The sequence below is a fragment of the Leucoraja erinacea genome, chromosome 1 (assembly GCF_028641065.1).
Source record: "Leucoraja erinacea ecotype New England chromosome 1, Leri_hhj_1, whole genome shotgun sequence".
Taxonomy (NCBI): domain Eukaryota; kingdom Metazoa; phylum Chordata; class Chondrichthyes; order Rajiformes; family Rajidae; genus Leucoraja; species Leucoraja erinaceus.
Window position 1 is genome coordinate 167,531,435 of NC_073377.1, and position 26,380 is coordinate 167,557,814.

General features: G+C 41.5%; 1 protein-coding gene across 2 annotated transcripts in view; it reads left to right on the plus strand.

Annotated features, from left to right (window-relative positions):
- The window catches only part of LOC129704513 (la-related protein 1B-like), a 62,693-nt gene extending 37,097 nt beyond the window's left edge, over nucleotides 1-25,596 (plus strand). For both annotated transcript variants that reach the window (XM_055647658.1, XM_055647668.1), the window contains exons 11-20: nucleotides 538-710; nucleotides 3,547-3,903; nucleotides 9,139-9,262; nucleotides 10,509-10,717; nucleotides 12,780-12,886; nucleotides 13,762-13,922; nucleotides 18,860-19,004; nucleotides 20,168-20,277; nucleotides 20,515-20,642; nucleotides 22,917-25,596. In XM_055647658.1, coding sequence (XP_055503633.1) covers nucleotides 538-710; nucleotides 3,547-3,903; nucleotides 9,139-9,262; nucleotides 10,509-10,717; nucleotides 12,780-12,886; nucleotides 13,762-13,922; nucleotides 18,860-19,004; nucleotides 20,168-20,277; nucleotides 20,515-20,642; nucleotides 22,917-23,162 — 1,760 coding nt within the window. In that variant the 3' untranslated portion in view covers nucleotides 23,163-25,596. The remainder of the gene's footprint in view (nucleotides 1-537; nucleotides 711-3,546; nucleotides 3,904-9,138; nucleotides 9,263-10,508; nucleotides 10,718-12,779; nucleotides 12,887-13,761; nucleotides 13,923-18,859; nucleotides 19,005-20,167; nucleotides 20,278-20,514; nucleotides 20,643-22,916) is intronic.
- Nucleotides 25,597-26,380: the final 784 nt, after the last annotated feature.

Sequence of the window (26,380 nt, forward strand, 5' to 3'; positions counted from 1 at the left end):
ATACTGCAGATTTGGCATTCTACCTTTTTGTCATATGATTCTAGTTAACAAATATCCTGGCGTATGTGTTTTTATAGATTTACAAAAAAAACACCCATTGATCTAACAATTATTTTAATTCTCATTTTGTATATTTGTCTTGCTTTGACACTTCAATTTTACTGATCAGTTCAAAGCAATACTTGTACATTAGTTCAGAATGAAGAGATCAGGGGTTCCAGTACTGCAAATGGTTGAGGATTTGCTGGAGGCATCAACTGTATAAGTGCTGATCACAACTAGTTAGAAGGTAGACAAAAATGCTGGAGTAACTCAGCGGGTGAGCAGCATCTATGGAGAGAAGGAATAGGTGACGTTTCGGGTCGAGAGCCTTCTTCAGACTGAGTTAGAATGTTTGTGCTAAGTTCTGCAGAGAAGCAAGAGGTCCAAATCTGATCTTCCACTTGTTCCTAACTGTGGCTTCCTTTAGTCTTTGTTCTTTGCAGTTGTATGTAGTAATGCAACGTAATAATGTGGTTAATTATCTTGTGATTTCAGAATCTGCTCCTAGTTCCCCGAGGCTGGGCAGTCCTGTTGATGCAAAGACAAATGTTGAAACCAGTAACCTTCAAACAATGTCTAAAGGACTTTCTACAAGTTTACCTGATCTGGAATCAGATCCTTGGATTGAAGTGAAAAAGAGACACCGGCCATCACCACTTAATGTGAAGGTATAGCCCAGATGTGTTATGAGTTGTCGTCTTCCTTGCAAGATGGAAAAACAATTCTGATATGCCTTGTAATTAGAGTGATGCAAGGTTTCAACGGAACAGTTCATTTGTATAGTTTCAGAAGTACAGACCTTTTCCATTCCAAAATGTGATATATTTGTGAGATCTTGCTTACTTGTCTGTATGGAAGGCTGTGTTGGGGTGTTAGTCGTGTATTTACTTTTTTGTCTTTTTCTGTTTGGATTTGCGCTCCTACCCTCTATATCCTTTTGTCTTACTAATTTTGTTTTCTCTTGTTTCCGACCTTTCTTACATTCTTTCTTACATTTTATTTTCCTTCTCAAAGATCTAGCAAGAGTAGCATAAGGATATTACTGCTAGTTTTTTTAAAGAGTGGAGCATTCCTTCCTCTCCTGATAATTCTTGTCCCCGTAATAGTCTGCTTTAGCTACATTGTGGGTTCTTGTGATGATTTCTGCTGCTGGGAGTTTGATACGGAGTATCAAATATGGAGACTGGATAGACTCGGCTTGTACTCGCTGGAATTTAGAAGATTGAGGGGGGGATCTTATAGAAACTTACAAAATTCTTCAGGGGTTGGACAGGCTAGATGCAGGAAGATTGTTCCCGATGTTGGGGAAGTCCAGAACAAGGGGTCACAGTTTAAGGATAAGGGGGAAGTCTTTTAGGACCGAGATGAGAAAAATATTTTTCACACGGAGAGTAGTGAATCTGTGGAATTCTCTGCCACAGAAGGTAGTTGAGGCCAGTTCATTGGCTATATTTAAGAGGGAGTTAGATGTGGCCCTTGTGGCTAAAGGTATCAGGGGGTATGGAGAGAAGGCAGGTACAGGATACTGAGTTGGATGATCAGCCATGATCATATTGAATGGCATTGCAGGGCCGAATGGCCTCTACTCCTGCACCTATTTTCTATGTTTCTATGTTTACCCTGCATTCAGAAAGTATTCAGACCCCTTCACTTTTTCCACATTTTGTTACGTTACAGCCTTATTCTAAAATGAATTACATACATTTTTTTAATCATCAATCTCCACACTATAGCCCATAATAAAAAAAGCAAAAGCAGGTGTTTAGAAATGTTTGCAAGGTAATTAAAAAGAAGTAACAGAAATATCACATTTACATAAGTATTCAGACCCTTTACTCAGTACTTTGTTGAGGCACCTTTGGCAGTGATTACAGCCTCAAGTCTTCTTGTGTATGACTCTACAAGCTTGGCACATCCTTTATTTGGGTAATTCCTCCCATTCTTCTCTGCAGATCCTCTCGAGCTCTGTCAGGTTGGATGTGGGGCATTGATGCACAGCTATTTTCAGGTCCCTCTAGAGATGTTCGATCGGGTTCAAGTCCGGGCTCTGGCTGGGCCACTCAAGGACATTCACAGACTTGTCACAAAGCCACTCCTGTGTTGTCTTGGCTGTGTGCTTAGGGTTGTTGTCCTGTTGGAAGGTGAACCTCCGCCCCAGTCTGAGGTCCAGAACACTCTGGAGCAGGTTTTCATCAAGGATCTCTCTGTACTTTGCTCTGTTCATCTTTCCCTCGATTCTGACTAGTCTCCCAGTTCCTGCCGCTGAAAAATATTCCCACAGCATGATGCTGCCACCACCATGCTTCACCGTAGGTATGGTATTGGCCAGGTGATGAGCGGTGCCTGGTTTCCTCCAGACGTGACGCTTGGCATTCAGGCCAAACAGTACAATCTTGGTTTCATCAGACCAGAGAATCTTGTTTCTCATGGTCTGAGAGTCCTTTAGGTGAACTTTTGGCAAACTCCAAGCAGGAGTCATGTGCCTTTTACTGAGGAGTGGCTGCTGTCTGGCCACTCCACCATAAAGGCCTGAATGGTGGAGTGCTGCAGATATAATTGTCCTTCTGGAAGGTTCTCCCATCTCCACAGAGGAACTCTGGAGCTCTGTCAGAGTGACCATCGGGTTCTTGGTCACCTCCCTGACCAAGGCCCTTCCCCCGATTGCTCAGTTTGGCTGGGCGGGCAGTTCTATGAAGAGTCCTGGTGGTTCCAAAGTTCTACCATTTATGAATGACAGAGGCCACTGTGCTCTTTGGGACCTGCAATGCTGCAGAAATTGTTTTAATCCCTTCCCCAGATCTGTAGTTCGACACAATCCTGTCTCGGATGTCTACGGGACAATTCTTTCATCTTCATGGCTTGGTTTTTGCTCTGACATGTACCGTCAACTGTGGGACCTTATATAGACAGGTGTGTGCCTTTCCAAATCATGTACAACCAATTTAATTTACCTCTGGTGGACTTCAATCAAGTTGTAGAAACATCTCAAGGATGATCAATGGAAACGGGATGAACCTAAGCTCAATTTTGAGTGTCACAGCAAAGGGTCTGAATACTTACATAAATGTGATATTTCAGCTATTTTCAATTACTTAGCAAACATTTCTAAACACCTGTTTTCGCTTCTTTATTCCGGGGGTATCGTGTGTAGATTGATGATTTAAAAAAATAATTATTTGATTCATTTTAAAATGGGTGTAACGTAACAAAATGTGGAAAAAGAGAAGGGGTCTGAATACTTTCTGAACGGACTGTATTTCGGCCCAATTGTCTTTCATGTACTATGTAGCCCCTCATCCCTGGTGCAATTTTTCAAATGTCTTTTGAAAAAGGAACCAATGTTTGAACCACCGTTGGTTTCAATCTATTTAAAAGAGAGTCCATAACACAAGAAATAACAGTTACTTATACTTAATATACTTATTTTATTAAGCTAAACCAGCTCTGCATTTTGCTTTCCAAAGATAATTATCTTAAAGTTAATAGTTTCATCTGGATTTGCAGGAAAGTGAATCGCCCAAGCCTCAACAAACGCACAAACCGGAGCAAGAAGAACAGGAGGAGCTCGATTTCATGTTTGATGAAGAAATGGAACAGATAGAGGGCCGCAAAAATGCCTTCACTGACTGGTCAGATGATGACTCGGACTATGAAATTGATGACCGTGATGTGAACAAGATATTGATTGTGACCCAGACTCCACCTCACATGCGCAAACATCCAGGTGGTGACCGTACAGGAAATCATGTTTCTCGAGCAAAAATCACCACAGAGTTGGCGAAGGCTATCAACGATGGGTTGTACTACTATGAACAAGATCTATGGATGGAGGAGAATGGACCAGAATATTCAATGATAAAGGTGAACCATCCTCTTAGCTATCGGTCAGCTTAACATCATTGATGCTAATAGAAAATTAAATAGCTTGAATTTATTCTGCTTTCAATGCTCTGGCAATCAGATATCACCTTGTGATGATAGTATTTTATATTGACATACATTTGAACATTCTGTACTTTGTGTTCCTCCCTTTTTTGTTAAGATGGATATAAATCTAAGTTAAAATTTACATTTAATTTGTTTAACCAAATTCTATGGATGGGAGTTTTGGATGAATTCAGCCAAAGACCTTTTGTTTGTGTGCTGTGTGATTCTAAGCAAATGTATATGCAATTAATGGGCATTCTGTTGCTTGTAAATTACCTTGGAACTGTATCCTTTAAAGATATAATATAAATAGACAAAGTAATTAAGTCTTTGTGGTTGGTAGGGAAGTACTAATTGGGGAGCAATGATGTCAGTGTTGTGAAATACGAGTCTCTCTCTTTTTGCTCATTTTATAGTTAATGAGATAAATATTGTGGGCAAAACTACCACATAATATTGTGAATTCCCAAATTGCATGGGCATCCATAATGTGCTAATCTATGTTGAGTGGGTCTTCACCATTTCAATATTGTTGAGTAACATATTAAATTAAGGCCCCGCAGTTGTACAGAGCCCTAGTGAGACCACACCTAGAGTATTGTGTGCAGTTTTGGTCCCCTCATTTGAGGAAGGACATTCTTGCTATTGAGGGAGTGCAGCGTAGGTTTACAAGGTTAACTCCCGGGATGGCGGGACTGTCATATGCTGAGAGAATGGAGCAGCTGGGCTTGTACACTCTGGAGTTTAGAAGGATGAGAGGGGATCTCATTGAAACATATAAGATTGGTCAGGGCTTGGACACACTAGAGGCAGGAAACATGTTACCGATGTTGGGGGAGTCCAGAACCAGGGGCCACAGTTTAAGAATAAGGTGTAAGCCATTTAGAACGGAGACGAGGAAACACTTTTTCTCACTGAGAGTGGTGAGTCTGTGGAATTCTCTGCCTCAGAGGGCGGTGGAGGCAGGTTCTCTGGATGCTTTCAAGAGAGAGCTAGATAGGGCTCTTAAAAATAGCGGAGTCAAGGGATATGGGGAGAAGGCAGGAACAGGGTACTGATTGGGGATGATCAGCCATGATCACATTGAATGGCAGTGCTGGCTCAAAGAGCCAAATGGCCTACTCCTGCACCTATTGTCTATTGTCTGTCTGTTTTGGCAGAACCTGGGAGCTAAATGCTCTGGCCCATAATTTTCAAACCTTTTGTGTGACAGGATGTTGGAACTTGCTACAAAATCGCTACGTACTTTCTTCATTTTTTTCTGAAACTAGTTGTGATGTATTCACAGTGTCATGTTCTGACATGTTTTTCTTTTCTGGGATGACCGGGAGTCGGTTCCCACATCTGTCACTGAGGTTTAATCTGAACTCAAGTGAATTAAATCACTCCAGACCATGTCCACCTCTCTGATGTTCAATTGGCTCTATGGGAAGACAAAAGAGGAAACTACGGTCTGTCTTCAAAATCAACTTAGATTTATTTTTCTTAAAATAAAAACAGACATAGAAAATAGGTGCAGGAGTAGGCCATTCTGCCCTTCGAGCCTGCACCGCCATTCAATATGATCATGGCTGATCATCCAACTCAGTATCCTGTACCTGCTTTCTCTCCATACCCCCTGATCCCTTTAGCCACAAGGGCCACATCTAACTCCCTCTTAAATATAGCCAATGAACTGGCCTCAACTACCTTCTGTGGCAGAGAATTCCAGAGATTCACCACTCTCTGTGTGAACAAATGTTTTTCTCATCTCGGTCCTAAAAGATTTCCCCCTTATCCTTAAACTGACTCCTTGTTCTGGACTTCCCCAACATCGGGAACAATCTTCCTGCATCTAGCCTGTCCAACTACTTAAGAATTTTTGCATCTATCAGGGAATAAATTGTGAAAAAGCTTTGTCCGTGAGAATTTTCTAAAGTAATACTCTTTAAACTATGGTTAATAGTGGAATAATTGACTTGGAATAATTTGGTCATAACTAAAGTTACTTGGCCAAAATTCTCCAACGTTGACTCTGCTTGGTGGTATATTAAAACCAAACACTGCCAGATAGAACCTGGCTTGATGTCTTTGTCACTTTATGGATATCCTGTCTTATCTTTGCCATAACTCACACATGCTACTTATCTGGAGGAACAGGTGACTGCAGATGCAGGATTCTTGAGCAACAAACACTCAGTGGGTCAGGCAGCATCTGTGGAAGGAAATGGACAGACGACACTCAGTTTGGGATCCTTTATCACTCTGTAGTGCAGCCTGACCCACTGATTCCCTCCAGCCTTTTGTTTTTTTTGCTTCAGCAACATTTGATTTGTTTGATAAGAAGATGCCCAATATTGATCAGAGAAACCAGGCAATAAAAGGGAACAAGTTATTTTAGATTGAACCAGCACAACCCAAGTGCACACTTTCTCAAAATGATATAACTCCAACGAATTTCAGCAGGCTCAGGTTGGGTAGCCAGACGCTGTCCAGTATCATTGCACGTTTTGGTGTTTTATACTGAAAAAATGTAACATTAAATACTACTGCCAGAACAAAAGTAGTAATTATATTTTTCATATCCACGCTCGATAGACTAAGACATTTTGATTGCACTAGTGAATTATCACTTGTGTTGCGTTGCCACTTTGTGTTACCATCCTTCTAGGGAATGGCTCTTTGAACCAGCACTGCCATTCAATATGATCATGGGTGATCATCTAAAATCAGTACCCTGTTCCTGCTTTTCCCCCCCCCATATCCCTTGATTCCATTAGCCCTAAGAACTAAATCTAACTCTCTCTTGAAAACATCCAGTTATTTGGCCTCCACTGCCTTCTCGAATTCCACAGATTCGCATCTCCCTGTGTGAAAAGTTTTTTCCACATCTCGGTCCTAAATGGCCTCCCCTTTATTCTAAAACGGTGACCCCTGGTTCTGGCCTCCCCAACATTGGGAACATTTTTCCTGCATCAAGCCTGTCCAATCCCTTAAGGATTTTATATGTTTCCATAAGATTCCCTCTCGGCCTTTTAAATTCCAGTGAATACAAGCCCAGTCGACCCATTCTTTCGTCATATGTCAGTCCCGCCATCCCAGGAACTAACCGGGTGAACTTACGTTGCACTCCCGCAATAGCAATAATGTCCTTCAAATTAGGAGACCAAAACCGCACACAGTACTCCAGGTCTGGTCTCACCAGGGCCCTGTACAACTGCAGTCGCACCTCCTTGCTGCTAAACTCAAATCCTCTCGCAATGAAGGCCAGCATGCCACTAGCTTTCTTCACTGCCTGCTGTACGTGCATGCTTACTTTCAGAGCAGGGGAACTTAATCTTCTGGCCATTTAGGTCAAGACACAAGGACAATCAAGAGCAAGGATGGAAACATCATTGTCATAGTTACAAGGAATAATACCAACTTGTAGCCCTCTGACTAAGTAGATATAATTAGGTTGCAAAATGGGTCAAATCACGTCATGTAATAATGAGTTAAGTATGTGTGTAGAAATGAGAAAAATTTATAACCTGGAAACTGGTCATGTTAGTTCACGATCTTTCTGGATTTCTTTCTAATGACTAAATAGTTTTGACATATCTTATGTTTATCTCAAGTGCTTCTCAGTTTGAGAGCAATTAAGGCTGGACAATAAGTGCTGACATTACCAGCACTATCCTCGTCCTTGGACCAAATATTTTTGTAATCTCAATGCCCAAACATGTGAGGAAAGGACAAGCTTTAATGTCAGGTGTAAATGTGTACACAATGTGCTGATATCATCATTTTTACTTTTGGAACGGGGAATTTGTGATTCAGTTGTGAGTGGAAGTTTATGACTTCCAGAATAATAAACAGTGAGTTAGTAGTGCAAATTTATATGCATAATGTAATTTGTTCTGGAATTTTAAGTAGTAAATGATTATAGATGAAATAGATTATAAATGAAAACGTAAATGATCACAGCATTCTTTTAATTTATACTAAAATACATAATTATAATTTGCCTATCAATTATTGTGCGGAAAATCATCATGGCTCGTCTCCATCTCTGCTCGAGGCCTTGACACTGAAATTTAAAATCTATTTGAAACAAAAGATCAGGAAAACGTTTTTGCATATGTTACACGATGCATTGTGTTGAAATAAATTGATTGTACATCTTATTTTCACTGCGCAGAAATCTCCTGCGGTTTGACTCAAATTGACAGTTGACCCAATTTGTTTTGGTGCTTGCACAGAAACCAATCCACAAGTCTACATAAATATATTTACAGCTAGCTGGAAATTGCTAAATATAGCTGGAAAGAGTGCAGAGAAGATTTACGAGGATGTCTGGATCCTTTCAAGAGAGAGCTAGATAGGGCTCTTAAAAATAGCAGGGTCAGGGGTTATGGGGAGAAGGCAGGAACGGGGTACTGATTGGGGATGATCAGCCATGATCACATTGAATGGTGGTGCTGGCTCGGAGGGCATAATGGCCTACTCCTGCACCTATTGTCTGTTGTATGTTGCCAGGACCTGGGGGCCTGAGCTAGTGGGAGAGACTGGGGAAGCGCAGGAGACTGAAAGGTGTATAAAATCATGAGGGGAGTTGATAGGTGAATGGACAGACCCGGTTAGGGAATCAAGAAACAGGGGACACTGGTTTAAGGTGAAAGGGGAAACGTAATGGGAACCTGAGTGGCAACCTTTTCACTCAGTGTGGTGGATGCATGGAATGAGCTTGTCAGAAGAGGTAGTTGAGGCAGGTATGATAACAACATTTAAAATATATTTGCATGGGAAAGGAAAGTTTTTGAGAGATACAGCAATCTACTGATGAGCACCCTCCAGCCGTTGAACAGTAGACAATGGGTGCAGTAGTAGGGCCATTCGGACCTTCGAGCCAGCACTGCCATTCAATGTGATCATGGCTAATCATTGTGATCATGGCTGATCATTGTGATCATGGATGAACAACAGTGGTTCTCCAATGTTGTTCATTCTGGGGAAGATGTGTATAACTTTAATATCTCTCTGCAGCTAAATGGGGCTGACTTAGATGGGGCATCTTGGTCAGCGTGGATGAGTTGGGCTGAAGGGTCTGTTTCCAAGCTGTTTGACAACATCTCACAAAGAGAAAGTAGGCTGATATATCAAAACATTGTAAAATGTGTCACTCATCTCCTTTTCTTATATTGAATATAGCAAGAAATTGAGAACTTTAAGAAGTTGAAAGTCATCAGCAAAGAGCATTTTGATACTCTCGCACCTGAACCATCAATTGAATCACACCAAGACGTGCCTCCTGCACCACCAAAGGCCCACCCAGGTAAGATCAGTATAACCTAGAGAGAACAAAGGTGTATTTGGGTCTATTGGCACAGATTGCACACCAAATCAACAACCACCTACCCCTTCCCAATAGAGTGTTGAATGTACAACCATGTGGTATCAAGAGCAACCCCATTCAGTCACTGCATTGCATCAACTTTGGAAAATGAATAAGCTACAAATCCATCTTTTGCTGACATTTTGGACTAATTGCCCGGGTGACCCACAGACTACTCAAACATTAGTTAAATGGCCATACTTGTGTAATCAACTCTTAAACAGTAGCACCCCTCAGTACATAGCTGACCTTTGAGCATTGCAAAAAGATTTTGGGTGTGGATGAGAATGGCGTTTGGGAAATGTTTAAAATGGACTCTACAACCTTGATAAGCTTCATAGCCCCAAGGCACATTTTGCTACAGTGACCTGATGAGCATTAGCATTCTTCATCTCTCATGTTGATCATTGCAGGGAGCATGTGGGTGGCATGGACTTTAATATCTGCCAGCCCATCACTTGGTCCAATTGTTGGTACATACATGGGTTGCAACAAATGGCAAACTATTTTTCCTGACCATTGTCAATGATCTTAAATAATCTCAAATCCTCCCTCCCTGAGGAAAAAAGCAGTTTCCCCTGGTCTTTCCACAATCTGTTAATCTGACATGGATGTAGCAAATCTCTTTCTGCTTTCTAAATCTGTTTTCTTTTCCCTCTGTACACAGTATTTGGAACTGTACACAGTACTTCCTCGGGATCATATTCTGTAATTTATAAATCTTTAGCATCATTGTTTACCTTGCATAGGTCCATATACAAGTCCATGTATCTGGCAAAGTTTTCTTTTCGTGCTATATCAACCCCCTGTGTCTTTAATTGACAATGTAAAGAGGACACATGGCAACAGGTACTTGTGCCACAATGTCTCGTCATCGCAGGCTAAATTAAAACAACTGCCAGGAATTGATTACTGATAAACTGTAGATGGTGTATTCTGTACTCGTAAAATAGAAAAGACGTCTGCTTGCAACCCATGTGTGAGCGCTTGCTATCTTTCACTTGGCTCATGATTTTACACTTGTGCAAGTAGTATTTAGTATCTTGGCTTCAACTCTTTTGAATAATGGAATTTGAGTGTCATTTGAAAGCTGATTGCTTGATGAATAGCTTGCTTTAGTAGAGCAGCTTGACTGATTCAAAAACAAAAGGAATGTAACATAAATAAATCCTGATTTGTGTCTTAGATTATACTGAAGAATTAGCCAACAAGCTGTTTGGTGTTCCAGAGCCACCAATTTCAAATCTAGCCCGCTCTCTGCCTACAACTGTGCCAGAATCGCCAGTATGTTCTGCCAGAACGCCAAGGACACCGCGTACACCTAGGCTACAAGATCCGAATAAAACTCCACGTTTCTATCCTGTTGTGAAAGAAGGGCGGCCGTTGGATATTGAGGTATCATTATTTTTATTTTTGAGTGAAAGGATAAAATATAAAGCATGCTGATCTATGTTTGACCTTGTATTCTAAATGCTTTTGATCTCAGCTCAATTTTTGTGTTTCATATAAGCAGTAGGCAGTTTCATGAGAACTAAGCCTTGCAGGTGTGCATTGCTTTGTTAGTCAAATGTAACACCAAAACACCATTATCGTTATGATTTCAGAATTTATTTGGCTGCTTTTGCTCTTATACCTGAATTTAAAAATTGTAGATTTATTATCCTTGGAGACTTTTCCTGTAGGCTGTCTATTGGTACCACTGGCTAGAATTGTTGAATCCTGGCATAAGACTAACATGATGTAGTGCCTCAATTTGAAGTGAATTTTCTTTTAGTTCTGATTTCAGATTTTCTCTCTTGCCTCTTTTTCTCTATTTTGATGTGGAATATGGGACAAACCCTTTGGCCCACAATGTACATGTTGCCAGGTTAAACAAATTGCATCTGCCTGGACACAATCCATGTCTGTCCATTTCCTGCATAACACGTACCCACCTAAAAGCCTCTTAACTGTCACGAATAGAAACATAGAAAATAGGTGCAGGAGTAGGCCATTCGGCCCTTCGAGCCTGCACCGCCATTCAATATGATCATCCAACTCAGTATCCTGTACCTACCTTCTCTCCATACCCCCTGATCCCTTTAGCCACAAGGGCCACATCTAAATCCCTCTTAAATATAGCCACTGAACTGGCCTCAACTACTTTCTGTGGCAAAGAATTCCACAGATTCACCGCTCTCTGTGTGCTCATCTCTATCCTAAATGACTTCCCCATTATCCTTAAACTGTGACCCCTTGTTCTGGACTTCCCCAACATCGGGAACAATCTTCCTGCATCTAGCCTGTCCAACCCATTAAGAATTTTGTAAGTTTCTATAAGATTCCCCCCTCAATCTTCTAAATTCCAGCGAGTACAAGCCGAGTCTATCCAGTCTTTCTTCATATGAAAGTCCTGCCATCCCAGGAATCAGTCTGGTGAACCTTCTCTGTACTCCCTCTATGGCAAGAATGTCTTTCCTCAGATTAGGAGACCAAAACTGTATGCAATACTCCAGGTGTGGTCTCACCAAGACCCTGTACAACTGCAGTAGAACCTCCCTGCTCCTGTACTCAAATCGTTTTGCTATGAATGCTAACATACCATTCGCTTTCTTCACTGCCTGCTGCACCTGCATGCCTACTTTCAATGACTGGTGTACCATGACACCCAGGTCTCGTTGCATCTCCCCTTTTCCTAATCGGCCACCATTCAGATAATAGTCTACTTTCCTGTTCGTGCCACCAAAGTGGATAACCTCACATTTATGTATTTGTCTCCACCACCCATCATTGTGCGTTCCAGACACCACACTTTATTTTAATTTGTTTATTGCCCCACACATTTCCTTTAAATCTTGCCTCTATCGCGTTCATGTTGCACATTCTTTTGATGTTTCCACACTGGGAGAAAAAGATACTGACTGACTACCCTATCTAGGCTGCTCATCATTTTATATACTTCTATCAGGTTTCCCCTCCGTCTCTGATCCCGAGAAAACCACCCAAGTTTGTCCAACCTCTACTTATAGATAGTATCCTCGAATCTAGGCAGCATTCCAATATTACTCCTCTGCATTTGCTCCTACCCTCCACACCATCCTGTAATAGGGCAGCCAGAACTGTTCAAATACTCCAAATGCAGCCTGACCAGTCATATAAAGCTGCAATATGATTTCCTCACTCTTATACTCAGTGCCCCAGATGATGAAGGTATACATACCATAATGTTTATCCTAAATGAGTGATTTAAAGGAGGTGTATTTGATCACTTTACCATCATGTTCACTTGGTATAGTAGCAGTCTTGCATCAAGTCCCAATTGAACCTCATAATCTCTCTACCTCAGGCGCATAATGACGTCACAGTGACTTGGGCCAAATACATGGTGTGAATGTGTACACTGTGGGTCAAGTGTAATTTACTGAGGCACAAACTAAGATATTGGCAGTTTTGATCTACAAGGTGATTGTTGTTACAGACTCCAAGGAAACGGAAGACGAGACATAGTTCAAATCCCCCACTTGAATGCCATATTGGCTGGGTTATGGATTCTAAAGAACACAGACCAAGAACATCATCTGTTAGGTAAATATTTTTCTTGATTAATTTTGATAATTAGATCTAATTATCATAATATAAGCATTGTGGAAGCATAAAACAGCAGTGAACGGGACAGTTGTTATAGCCATCTTTGAAAACAGCAAGCATTCACGTAGTTTCAGTGGATTGATAGTGACCCAGTGGGAGGTTTTTCTTTCAATGTTCATCTCGTATTCTGAAATATTAGTTTTTAATGCAGTGAGTGTTATGATAAATAGTGTTTAATTCCCATTATTTAACTTGATGGGTATTACTATCCAGTGACAATAGGCAGCCTTTCTTTCTGTTACATGTGTGGAGAATTTAGCCCTGTGCTGTAAGTGTTTATTTTGACATTTGTGAATATCCCACCCCTTGCAAATGCCATCAGACTATTTTATGTTTTCAAAACATAATGCTCTGGGCAGAATTTTCCGTTGCTCTGCATCAGCTTGGAAAATTCCAATTATCTTGTATCAATAGGTGGGTGCAATCTTAACATTTGAAAAATATTTTGGTATAATAGATATTTAACATCAAGCAAACGTGTTATCAATTAATATAAGATTGAAAATAAATATGGAAACATTGGCAGCAGAAAGGGATTTAAAAAAAGACACGGGCTGTTACAAATCATGCAAGGCCAATAAATCAATGTGTATTTTTAGACGGAGGCAAAATATCTTGAGTTCTGTTCTGAACGTTGTGAACTTAAGAGTCTGGGTTTTGTTGTACTGGTTCAGTCAGTCTATTGTGGACGTCAAATGCAAACTAACGAAGTGTAGAAATACTGACCCACTTTATCCACATGATACCCAGAGGGAGATACTTCAGTGAGGAAAATAAATATTGTTGAAGATTGTTGTGTTTGTTTCCTTTAGTAGCTCAAATGCCAGTCCTTCAGAAGGCACGCCATTTGTTGGAAGTTATGGCTGCACACCAAACTCGCTGCCCAAGTTTCAGCATCCTTCACATGAGCTTTTGAGAGAGAATGGCTTCACCCAACAGGTTTACCACAAATATCGTCGGAGATGTTTAAATGGTGAGCGTGCCTCCTACTTTTTCAAATGATGGTTGAACGTTGAAATTAAGTGAAAAGAAAGGAAATGATTCATCAAATGGATCAACTGTAGTTAATAAAAGCACATATGTTTTCCATCTTTGTAACTTTGAATTGGATTAATATTAGTAGGAGAGTAGATGTTTATTTTGTGATGGAACTGAAAAGCGGAATTCTAATGTACTGTTACCATAAGGTCATTTTGAGATGCATTTCGTTGTCTCTGTACTGTACACTGACAATGACAATTAAAATTGAATCTGAATCTGAGATGCAGAGCAAATAACACTAGACCTTCTTGGGCTTAGTTTTAATCCAGTGTATATTTTTTGTTGTTGTAAGGATCTTGTGCTAAATATGTTTGAGTAATTTATCATAGACAGATTCCAAACTGAAGCTTGTATATTATGAATACAATAGGTAGACAAAAGTGCTGGAGAAACTCAGCGGGTGCAGCAGCATCTATGGAGCGAAGGAAACGGGCAACGTTTCGGGCCAAAATCCTTCTTCAGACTGATGGAGGGTGGGGGGGGGGAGAAGAAAGGGAAAAGGAAGAGGAGGAGCCCGAGGGCTGAGGGAGAGCTGAGAAGGGGAGGAGACAGCAAGGGTTACTGGAAATTGGAGAATTCAATGTTTATGCCGCTAGGGTGCAGACTGCCCAAGCGGAATATGAGGTGCTGCTCCTCCAGTTTCCGGTGGTGCTCACTGTGGCCATGGAGGAGGCCCAGGACAGAGAGGTCGGGTTCGGAATGGGAGGGGGAGTTGAAGTGCTGAGCCACCGGGAGATCAGGTTGGTTAATGCGGACTGAGTGGAATACAATAGATTGGCTTGGAGGACACTCTAAAGAACACTTGGGTTATGCAGCACAGGATCCTATGAACCAAAGGTGTAAAACATCGTAATGTAGTGAAAACCTGACGGGAAAATTCCACATCCTGTTTGTATATCTTTCAAGATGACTCATCTGAATGTTGAGGATTCTTTTCCATGGTCTGGAGGAGGAAGATTCTTAGACTATAATCAAAACCTAATCTCCCGGTTGCTAAACACTTTAATTCCCCCTCCCATTCCCACACTGACCTTTCTGTCCTGGTCCTCCTCCATTGCCAGAGTAAAGACCAGCTCAAATTAGAGGAACAACACCTCATATTTCGCTTAGGCAGCTTATACCCCAGCGGTATGAATATTAACTTCACTAACTTTGTCTTCCCTCCCTCTCCATCCTTCCCCACCCCCTTCCCAGTTCTTCGACTAGTCTGACTCTCCTCATTTACATTTTATCTCTGTTTGCTTTGTTGTTACATTTTCCTTGATCTCCATCCCCTTTGTCTTGTTTTCACACCTTTCTTTCCATGTCTGTATCTCCTCCCTCTCCCCTGATTCAGTCTGAAGAAGGGTCTCGACCCAAAACATCACCCATTGCTTCTCTCCAGAGATAGACAATAGGTGCAGGAGGAGGCCATTTGGCCCTTCGGGCCAGCACCTCCATTCAATGTGATCATGGCTGATCATCCCCAATCAGTACCCCGTTCATGCCTTCTCCCCAAATCCCCTGAGTCCACTATTTTTAAGAGCCCTATCTAGCTCTCTCTTGAAAGCATCCAGAGAACCTGCCTCCACCGCCCTCTGAGGCAGAGAATCTGTGAGGAAAAAGTGTTTCCTCGTCTCCGTTCTAAATTGCTTACTCCTTATTCTTAAACTGTGGCCCCTGGTTCTGGACTCCCCCAACATCGGGAACATGTTTCCTGCCTCTAATGTGTCCAAGCCCTTAAAAATCGTATATGTTTCAATGAGATATCCTCTCATCCTTCTAAACTCCAGAGTGTACAAGCCCAGCTGCTCCATTCTTTCAGCATATGACAGTCTCTCCATCCCGGGAATTAACATTGTACTGATGCTGCCTGTGTTTAAGAGGGAACTGCAGATGCTGGAGAATCGAAGGTTACACAAAAAAGCTGGAGAAATACTTTGGGGAGTCTGCACCCCGGGGGCATGAACATCGAATTCTCCCAATTTTGTTAGTCCTTGCTGTCTCCTCCCCTTCCTCAGCCCCCCTGCTGTCTCCTCCCATCCCCCCGCCTTCTGGCTACTCCTCCTTTTCCCTTTCTTGTCCCCACCCACCCCCGCCCCCGATCAGTCTGAAGAAGGGTTTCGGCCCGAAACGTTGCCTATTTCCTTCGCTCCATAGATGCTGCTGCACCCGCTGAGTTTCTCCAGCTTTTTTGTGTAACCACTGATGCTGCCTGTCCCGCTGAGTTACTCCAGCATTTTGTGTCTACAATAAAATGTGTGTGTTTGTTTTAAGTCAATTTTGGATGTATTATTACCTCTAATAGGATTAATTTCAATCAGCCTTCAGCCAGTTTGATTCACTTCATACACTAGACATGAATCCAGCAAAGAATTTAGGGCAGACAACTCTCTAGTTACAGCACGGAAGACCTATGCTCCAGAACTAACCACAAATGTGCAAATGTAACATCTCTAGGTGTCAGTATCTTGCATAGAGAGGAGGTGCTTCAAGCATGATCCCATCCTCAATAGTGAGGCACAACAAACGTGTGGTGCAGTCAAGTCTGATGTTCCACTTCAATAACTTCCTGAAATCCCCACCGTCATGGAAGCTGATCTTCAGCCAGTTTGCTTTCTCCCAGACTCCATATGATATCAATGTGAATCCAGGAAAGTATTTGGGGCCAGACAGCTTGACTTTAGTACGGAGGACATGTGTTCCAGAACTAGCAACAACTCTTGCCAAGCTGTTCCAGACGGATGTTACAACGGTGACACCTGCTTAGCATTATGGAAAATTACTCGGGATTACCTTGTCCATAAAGAGCAGGACAAATCCACACTGACTGTCAGCAGAATGATGAAAGCAAACTATTAAGTGACATTTACACGTCACTAGCCTGCTCACCAACACCACCTTTGGGTTTTGTCAGTGCAGACCAAATCATTATTTGTCCATCCTTGAACATTAGAAATAGGAGGAGGAATAGACCTTTGTCCCTGCAAGGCTGCTCCACTATTCAACTGGGGCATAAACATAGAAAATAGGTGCAGGTGTAGGCCATTCGGCCCTTCGAGTCAGCAGTGCCATCCAGTATGATCATGGCTGATCATCAAAAATCAGTACCCCATTCTGGATTTTTCCCCATATCCCTTGATTCCCTTAGCCCCAAGAGCTAAATCTAACTCTTGAAAACATCCTGTGAATTGGCCTCCGCTGCCTTCTGTGCCAGAGAATTCCACAGATTCACAACTTTCTGGGTGAAAACGTTTTTCCTCGTCTCAGTCCTAAATGGCCAAACCCTTATTCTTAAACTGCGACCCCTGGTTCTGGACTCCCCCAATATCAGGAACATGTTTCCTGCATCTACCTTGTCCAATTCTCTAAGAACTTTAATTCCAGCGAATACAAGCCCAATCGACCCATTCTTTCATCATATGTTAGTCCCGCCATCCCATGAATTAACCTGGTGAATCTGCGCTGCACTCCCTCAATGGCCATAATGTCCTTCCTCAAATTAGACCAAAACTGCACACAATACTCCAGGTGTGGTCTCACCAGGGCCCTGTACAACTTCAGTAGGACCTCCTTACCCCTAACCTAACCTCAAATCCTCTCGCAATGAAGGCCAACTTTCTTAGCTTTCTTCACTGCCTGCTGTACCTGCATGCTTACTTTCAGTGACTGATGTACAAGCACACCCAGGTCTCGTTGCACCTCCCCTTCTCCTAATCTGCCAACATTCAGATAATAATCTGCCTTCCTGTTCTTGCCGCCAAAGTGGATAACCTCACATTTATCCACATTATACTGCATTTGCCATGCATCTGCCCACTCACCCAACCTATCCAAGTCAACCTGCAGCCTCATAGCATCCTCCTCGCAGCTCACTGCCACCCAGCTTTGTCATCTGCAAACTTAAGAGATGTTACATTTAATTCCCTCGTCTAAATCGTTAATATACATTGTAAACAACTGGGGTTCCAGCACCGAGCCTTGCAGCACCCCACTAGTCACTGCCTGCCATTCTGACAAGGACCCGTTAATTCCAACTCTTCGCTTCCTGTCTGCCAACCAGTTCTCTATCCATGTCAATACCCATACCTAATACCATGTGCTCTAATTGTGCACACTAATCTCTTGTGTGGGACCATGTCAAAGGCTTTTTTGAAAGTCCAGATACACCACATCCACTGGCTCTCCCTTATCCATTCTACTTGTTACATCCTCAAAAAATCCCCAAATATTAGTCAAGCATTATTTCCCCTTCATAAATCCACGCTGACTTTGGCCGATCCCGTCACTGCTTTCCAAATGCGCTGCGATAACATTTTAATAATGAACTCCAGCATCTTCCCCACTACCTGTGGCTGCTGTGTGTTCTGTCTACAAAATGCTGTGCAGTTGCTCACCATTGCGCAAAAAAGCATCGCCCTAACCTCCATCATGCAGGGCCAAGAAGGACAAAGGCATTCAAGACGGGGGAAAGCAGCCTTCGAAGCTACATAGCATTTTGACCTGGAAATAAATCACTGGGCCTACAGCTGGAATTTCTATCCAGCATCAATTAGAATGACTTCACCAGTTCATGATAGTGGTGTCGCAGAAATGGCAATACATGTTGGCCATGTCACAGAGATGTCCAAATCCCAAATAATCAATTATAGAAAAAGGTTATCCTCTGAGTCCAAGCAACATCAGACAAGTGAGACTGGAAATCCAGAAATTCACCTGGTTCTTCATATTAACTGCTCGACACTTTGACCAAATGAGTTTTTTATATAGATACCTGGCTCTCTGTCTAAAGTCACGGTGGAATTTAGATCAAGAAAGGCAACTTTTTTCCAGGTTTGGATTTGATTTTAAAATTATACACATTTCATTGCATTTTTCTTTCTTTTTCAGAGAGAAAGCGATTGGGAATTGGGCAATCCCAGGAAATGAACACGCTGTTCCGTTTCTGGTCCTTTTTCCTCAGAGATCACTTCAACAGGAAAATGTACGAAGAATTCAAACAGCTGTGTCTTGAAGATGCAAAGGACAATTACAGGTATGATCATCAGTCGTGTGGGAAATCTGTCTGGTGTAAAAAATTGTGAATTCTTCCTCATTCAAACTAAATGGAAGACATTAGTCCACCCATAACAATAACATGGAGTTGTATGGCACAGTTGACAGGCTGAGTATTGGGAGTTAAGATCTAAATATTAAACTTTCAGGATTACTTCTTGTGCTCCTTGACAGTCGGGGAAGTGATAGCAGAATAAATGGAATGAATACCTGGCTAGAAGAATGGTGTAACTGGCAGGGTTGGGGCTGGTTCTGGGGGGAAGAAGGACGGACACTGGTATCAGAGAGAAGGCTGCAGGAAGAAGAGCTAGTGGGAGTTGTACACACATCCCCAAGCAGTCGTGGTAAGGTTGAGTATGGTATTAAGCAGAAAATTAAGGGCACCTGCAACAAGACTACAACGGTAATCATGTCTGATTTTTGAGCGTGCCAAATTGATGACAAACCTCTGGAAGAATTCCAGGAATGACCAGAACATACAGGAACCATCTTGCAAGCAGGCCATCCTCGATTGGATATTGAGTAATGAGAAAGGGTTAATTACAACTCATTGTACAAGATCCCTGTGAGGAGCAACCATAACGCAGAATTCGAATTGATAATTAATTAATTATTTCTCCAGTGGTTTTTTCAAGAAGGTATGATACCTTTCTCAGACCAGGAGCAATTATCTCTGGATAAAATCCAAATAGCTATGTGGAGAATCAGTGGCAGGAGCTGGAAAGGTTGCAAATATGAAGCTTTAATTTGATTTTTAAAAAAAGATGTGCTGGTGTTGGTAGACTCCTAAGTCCTTTAGAAAGACCAGGGCAACTTTCTCCCAGTTTCACTGAAGTTTTCCAGTGCCTTGTTCAAACCGATATCCTGGAGGTAGGACAGATATTCTCAGGGAATTACTGTTGCGCTGGCGACTTGTTTTGCCGTGCTGCTGTCACTTTGCCTATATCATTTTAATATAATTGGTTCTTACAAGGTCATCCCATACACTCAAAATAACTCAAAGTAGGTTGGTTTGGTTTCTGCAGCTTGAGCTTTTCAGAGTGATCTGCCTAAATAAATGCAGACATTTCATTGTCTATGCTATTTAAATTCCAGCTTGCAAAATGTGCAACCTGTATGCTCACAGTATGTTTCTTTTTCCAGGTATGGGTTGGAATGCCTATTTAGATTTTACAGCTATGGACTAGAGAGAAGATTCCGATACGATATATTCAAGGACTTCCAGGAAGAAACAATAAAAGACTATGAAGCAGGTAATCTTCATCCCAAATTAATAAACCACAAGTAATCCAAAAAGGAACAAACGTAAGTTTGTTCCTTTTTGGATTACTTGTGGTTTATTAAGACCTATAACAATTAAAATTAGTTTTATTTATAGCAATCATCGAGATTTCAGCTGCTAGCAATTTTAGAATTAAAAAACACTGCATTGTAATAAATGCATAATTCTAGATATTAAGGTATTGACTTTTGAGCGCTTTTGATTTTAGGTCAGCTCTATGGATTGGAGAAGTTCTGGGCTTTTCTGAAGTACACCCAAACCAAGCATTTACCAATAGACCACAAACTGCAAGAATACCTGAGCAATTTCAAACGACTTGAGGACTTCAGAGTTGACGTGAGTATTTTATTTGTTTTATCATACCACTGGCATTTATTGGCAGCTGTAGAATATATTTTTAATTAGCCAGTTTCATTTGTAAATTAATTTATTCATCTTTCCCTTTAAGCATACTCTCAGACTCTGCAACAAATTCTCTCCCTCATTTATCAGGCTGCTGAGCTGCCCTTTCGTAAGCTTAGGGTCGTATTGAATTCATCTCCACTATCTAGTGGACATTGGACTTTGTCTGTGGAACTGATGTGCTACAATGATGAGAATGATATTGTTCCCTTTTGTTCTATTGGTTATACTTGTGTTCGACTTGATTGTATTTATGTGTCGTATAACTGATCTGTTTGGATAGAGTCAAGTCAAGAGAGATTATTGTCATGTGTCCCTGACAGAACAATGAAATTCTTGCTTTGCTTCAGCACAACAGAACATAGTAGGCATGAATACAGAACAGATCAGTGTGTCCATATACCATTATATAAATATATATATACACACATGAGTAAAGAAACTGATCAAGTGCAAATAACAGATAATGGGTTATTAATGTTCAGAGTTTTGTCCGAGCCAGGTTTAATAGCCTGATGGCTGTGGGGAAGTAGCTATTCCTGAACCTGGTCGTTGCAGTCTTCAGGCTCCTGTACCTTCTACCTGAAGGTAGCAGGGAGATGAGTGTGTGGCCAGGATGGTGTGGGTCCTTGATGATGCTGCCAGCCTTTTTGAGGCAGCGACTGTAAATGAATGATGAGGATAGCATGTAAAACAAAGTTTGTAACTACTTCAGTACACGTGACAATAATAAACCTAAATCTATCGGGTCTTCCAATTGCACCTTGATTCCACAGGCTGCTAGAGTCCGCCAATGTCCCATGCATCCTGGTTGATGCTTTGGGGCCCCTCCCCTCAATCTTAGTGGCTTTCCTGCAGAATAATGGCAGAGGTGTGTCAACCTTTAGACTTTAGAGACACAGCATGGAAACCCCCCCGCGCCGACCAGCGATCACTAATACTATCCTACGCACTAGGGACAATTTACCTACAAACGTCCCACATCTTTGGAGTGTGGGAGGAAACCGGAGCATTGAGAGAAACCCAAGCCGTCGCAGGGAAAACGTACCAACTCTGTACAGACAGCACACGTGGTCAGGATTGAACCCGGGTCTTTGGCGCTGTAAGGCAGCAACTCTTATCACTGTGCCTCTGTACTATCCCAATGTATGCCCATGTGTTTTATCCCCAGCCTGTGCTGACTAAGACATCATATTCTCTTTTCATAGAATATAACAGAACAGTACAACACAGGAACAAGCCCCTTTGTCCACAGTATCTGTGCTGAACATAAACTAATCTCCTCTGCCTGCTAATCACACCCTTCCTTTCCCTCCATATCCATGTGCCGGTGTAAAAGTCTCTTAAATGTCACAATTGTGCCTGCCTTCATCACCACCCCTTCCAGGCACCCACCTCTCTATAGGAATAAATAGAGAATTCACTTGCCCCACACCTCTCCTTTAAACGTTGCCCCTTTCAGCTTCAAGCTATGCATTCTGTTCTTTGACATTTCCATTCTGGGGACAAGTTTCTGGTGGTCTACCCTATCTGCGCCTCTCAGAGCTTTATATCCTTCTCTCGGGTCCCCCCTCAACCACCTTAGTTCCAGAGGAAACAATCCAGGTTTTGCCAACTTCTCTTTATAACTAATACCGTCCAACCCAGCAGTGTTTTGCACCCTCTCCAAAGCCTCCATGTTATGTGACTATGAACGGTACATAATACTCCAAATGCAGCCTAAACAATGTTGTATAAAGCCGCAACATGACTCGCTGGCTCTGGGACTCCGTGCCTTGACCTTTGAAGGCATGCATACCGTCTTTACCACTCTATCTACTAGTGTTGCTGCTTTCAAGGAGCTACGGACTTGGATCCCAAGATCCCTCTGACGGTCCTTGTTCTGCAGACAATAATTTTGGGGTCCTAATGCTGAAATTAACAGTCATATAATGATGGTTTGGCTTAAAAGCAAACGTGTCGCAACCAGAATTGTTTTCTGCTATTCTGAGTCTGGTCGTTTTCTATCCACTACTCTGAATTTTCCCCTGAGACTCCTCTTTACACCTGCTTTGTGGCCGGTACCTTGTGACCTAGGTAGCTTGCCCGCTTGCTAAAGAATGTATTCAGCTGTAATCCATTTTCAATGTCCTACTTTTCAGTGCATAGTTAATTTTAGTTCCGACTTGTTGAAATGTGTTACTAATAACAATGCTACTTATGTCTTAGCCTCCATTTGGTGATGATGTTGGCCGAAAGCGACGTTCTTCTGGAACGGATGAGAGCGGCCGCAGAAGGCATCTATCAAACTCTTCTACTAGTAAATCAGTAAATGCTGCTAAGTCCTTACTCACCAATCAGCCTCAGGTCTCGACAAACCCTTCCAAGTGGGATGCATCTTCCGGGAAATGTGAGACTAGGAGCCAGAGTACTGCTGCCATGACTACCACTGAGCCTGAAACTCCCGAGAAATAGACTTTCTGTGTCACATCTCCCTGCTTATACAAATCACATCAGTATTTTAAGCTCAAGGACCTTGTCCAGTTTTTAGACTGCCTCAATGAAAGAAACAAAAAACTTGAAAATATTCCTATTACTTTCAGTTTTGGGGGTTGGGTTTTTTGAGTTTTCTTCACCAAGCTGTTTTAGGGGAGGGGAGCTTGGAATCCTACAATTTGTCACTCCCCTCACTTTGATTTTCAAGATTACCTTGAGCTACTGTTTACAGAAACGCATTCCTGCAAATATGCAAAAATGACACATTTGAATTTTGGGATGCCTTACATTTCAATGAGGATTTCTCATACTTCTTAAAGAAGAAAATTTTATTTTTTAGTCCATTACCATAGTGCTTTTGCAGCCAGTTCCTCCTATTATTATTAATTATATATGCCTATATCAAAGTACAAATTTATTGCTGGAAAGTATACAATTGAAATTACTTGGGTAGGTAGAGGAAAATCTGGAAAGAAAAACTTGCATCCAAGATGGTTGTAACCAGGGTTGCAACCTGATTTAATAGCTTAGTTAACCAGCGTTGAAAACTGGTTGTGGATCATCTTGGATGCAGAGTTCTAGGTTTAAAGCAGTTGGTTACCTAGTTACTGACAATTTAGTGGAGATTGTTACAAAAAATGATTCATACAGATGGTATTGTTTGGGCTTGAATGAAAGTAGAACTAAGGAATGTGTGGCTTTTTAAATATGGTCTTCTGAATCACTAATATCTTGCACTGCTTAAATTACCTACTGCATCTTGCTGTGCAGGTCAAGATAAAATTGCAGAGTCTTCTCGTTTCAGGAGGTACTGTGTGGTGTATGAGAGGTGGCGTGGATTTATTTCATCACTTTATTTTATGCTTGTAGTGTGCTTTTCAGTAAAGCACTACAATTGATTTGTCATTTTCTAATGCTATTATATTGTTGTAAAATGTTCAAATTTTTTGTGGAAAATTTACAAAAAAAAAACAAGTGCACATTTACTGAAGTGATTTTTGTTTAATTTTGCTCTTGGGGATTATTAAGACGGTGTCATTATTTTAAATTATACTTAACGAGGGGTGTGGGTTGCCGGTTTGTTTTTGCAAGGTTGTATTCACATCTGTGAAAATTACTGGAAAAGCTTCAAAAATCAGACGTGTATTTTAAATGTATGCTATTAGGAATGACATCCTAATGCAACTAGTGAAAACAATCTAATGGTCTTCCTATCTGTTGAATATAGGAAAATCTGGGCAGTGCTATGAATTACTGCTGGTAATTAGAGGGCTAGTATGAACAGTAGCAGTGTGGAATCCACATATCTACCATTATAAATATGCTACAGCTGTACATGTTTTAATTTACTGAAATAACACACACACACACACACGCACACACCGTAATGTATAATCTAGGCTTAAACCCAGCTGAATGGAGTAATTGTAAAATACTTAGATGAAAGATTGTATATACCATTCAAAGTAATCAGTTTAGAATATTTACCTTAATTTTTTCATCTAATGAAATAAGTGTGCACATTTAGCATTAGCATGTGTAATTTGTGGCAATCTTCCCAACTTTTATAAAAATGCATATAAAAACATACAAAATGAATCGGAAAACATAACTGGTTGCACTTGTGATTCTTTGGAGATTTGTTTTGAAATAAGAGCAACAAAAAAACAGCCACAGCTGGTGAAGCTGTGTTTTAAACAGGTAAACTGCATATCCCTTCATTATTTGTATTGGTTTCACAGCTCTGCCCCATTTTAAATCTCTCCTTTCAATCAAAAACTGTAGCATGTGATCTTTTTCTGACAAAGCTCCTCAAGCCAAACACTGGTGGGTGGAAAATGTAACTGTGCCTTGGTTTCTGAGTTTTGTTTTCCTGGGGAATGATCCGGCCTTTGCTGCTGTGCCAACACAATCTGCCTGCTGTCTGTCAGTCATTAGATTGCTAAAACCTATTCTCTTCGTGGTCACTCTAAAATTGGAGTCATTAACGGCAACTTCAGGAATGCTTCTAAATTCTCAGAAACCTCAACGTTTTCATTGCCATCTTTCATATTTGTACACATCTGTTCAACTATCAGGTTTAATTATTGCATGTATTTTCTGATTCCTGCCATCATATTCATTGTGTAGTTTTGCATTTGTGTGTGTAGATCTATGGTGAAAGCATGCAGTGTGGCAAAAATATTCTGACCCTGATAATAGTTTTAAATCAGCTCACAGAGAACACATTTATCAAAATAAGTATGTACCTTATTAAGCAGTAAACCTAGCAACTTGCTACATTTGTAAATATATTAAAGTATCACTTGTGCATATAACAAAAATGACCTGAATATGTATATACAAATCTGCCCACTGTTTTTTTTTGTGTGTAATTCAATTTGATGTTTTGAGAGTTCATAAAAATTACAATGTCAACCTTATCTAAATGCACAAATCTAATGCACCAAGTTATTTCTTTACTGCATATGTTTCTCTTTGGTTAGAGTATAAATGTACTATATTGATCTGTCTTTCACATGTTGCGGAAGAAATGCATAGTTTGGGGAAAGCATAGAGGATCTCATCTGCACCGCAGCTTGTGTTTCTGGTGTCCAAGTTGTTGAGTACAAGGATCAACTCCACTGGTGTGTTGGATAAGATACTGTATATACACAGAACCATGGATTTATCTGGGCTGCTGAATAACTGTGGATTTAAGGTAAATTCAAGACTAGGGGCAAAACCAAACACCTGGGGCCGCAAAAATCAAGCAGGACAAAGGACAGGTGATTGCCGAAAGCTCAAATTGGGCATGGACCTGGATTATCGCTTGTCATGTTACAGTTTTTAACTGGACTACACTTCTTCCCACCCTGCTTCCTGTAAGGACTCCATCCCCTACTCCCAATTCCTCCGTCTACGCCGCATCTGCTCCACGGATGAGGCGTTCCACACCAGGACATCTGAAATTACCTCATTATTCAGGGAACGGGGGTTCCTCTCCTCCACCATAAATGAGGCTCGCACCAGGGTCTCTTCCATACCCCGCAACACTGCTCTCTCTCCCCATGCCCCCACTCGCAACAAGGGCCGAGTCCCCCTAGTCCTCACCTTTCACCCCACCAGCCGTCACATACAAAAAGTAATCCTCCGTCAGTTTCGCCACCTCCAACGTGACCCCACTACTCGCCACATCTTCCCCTCTCCCCCCATAT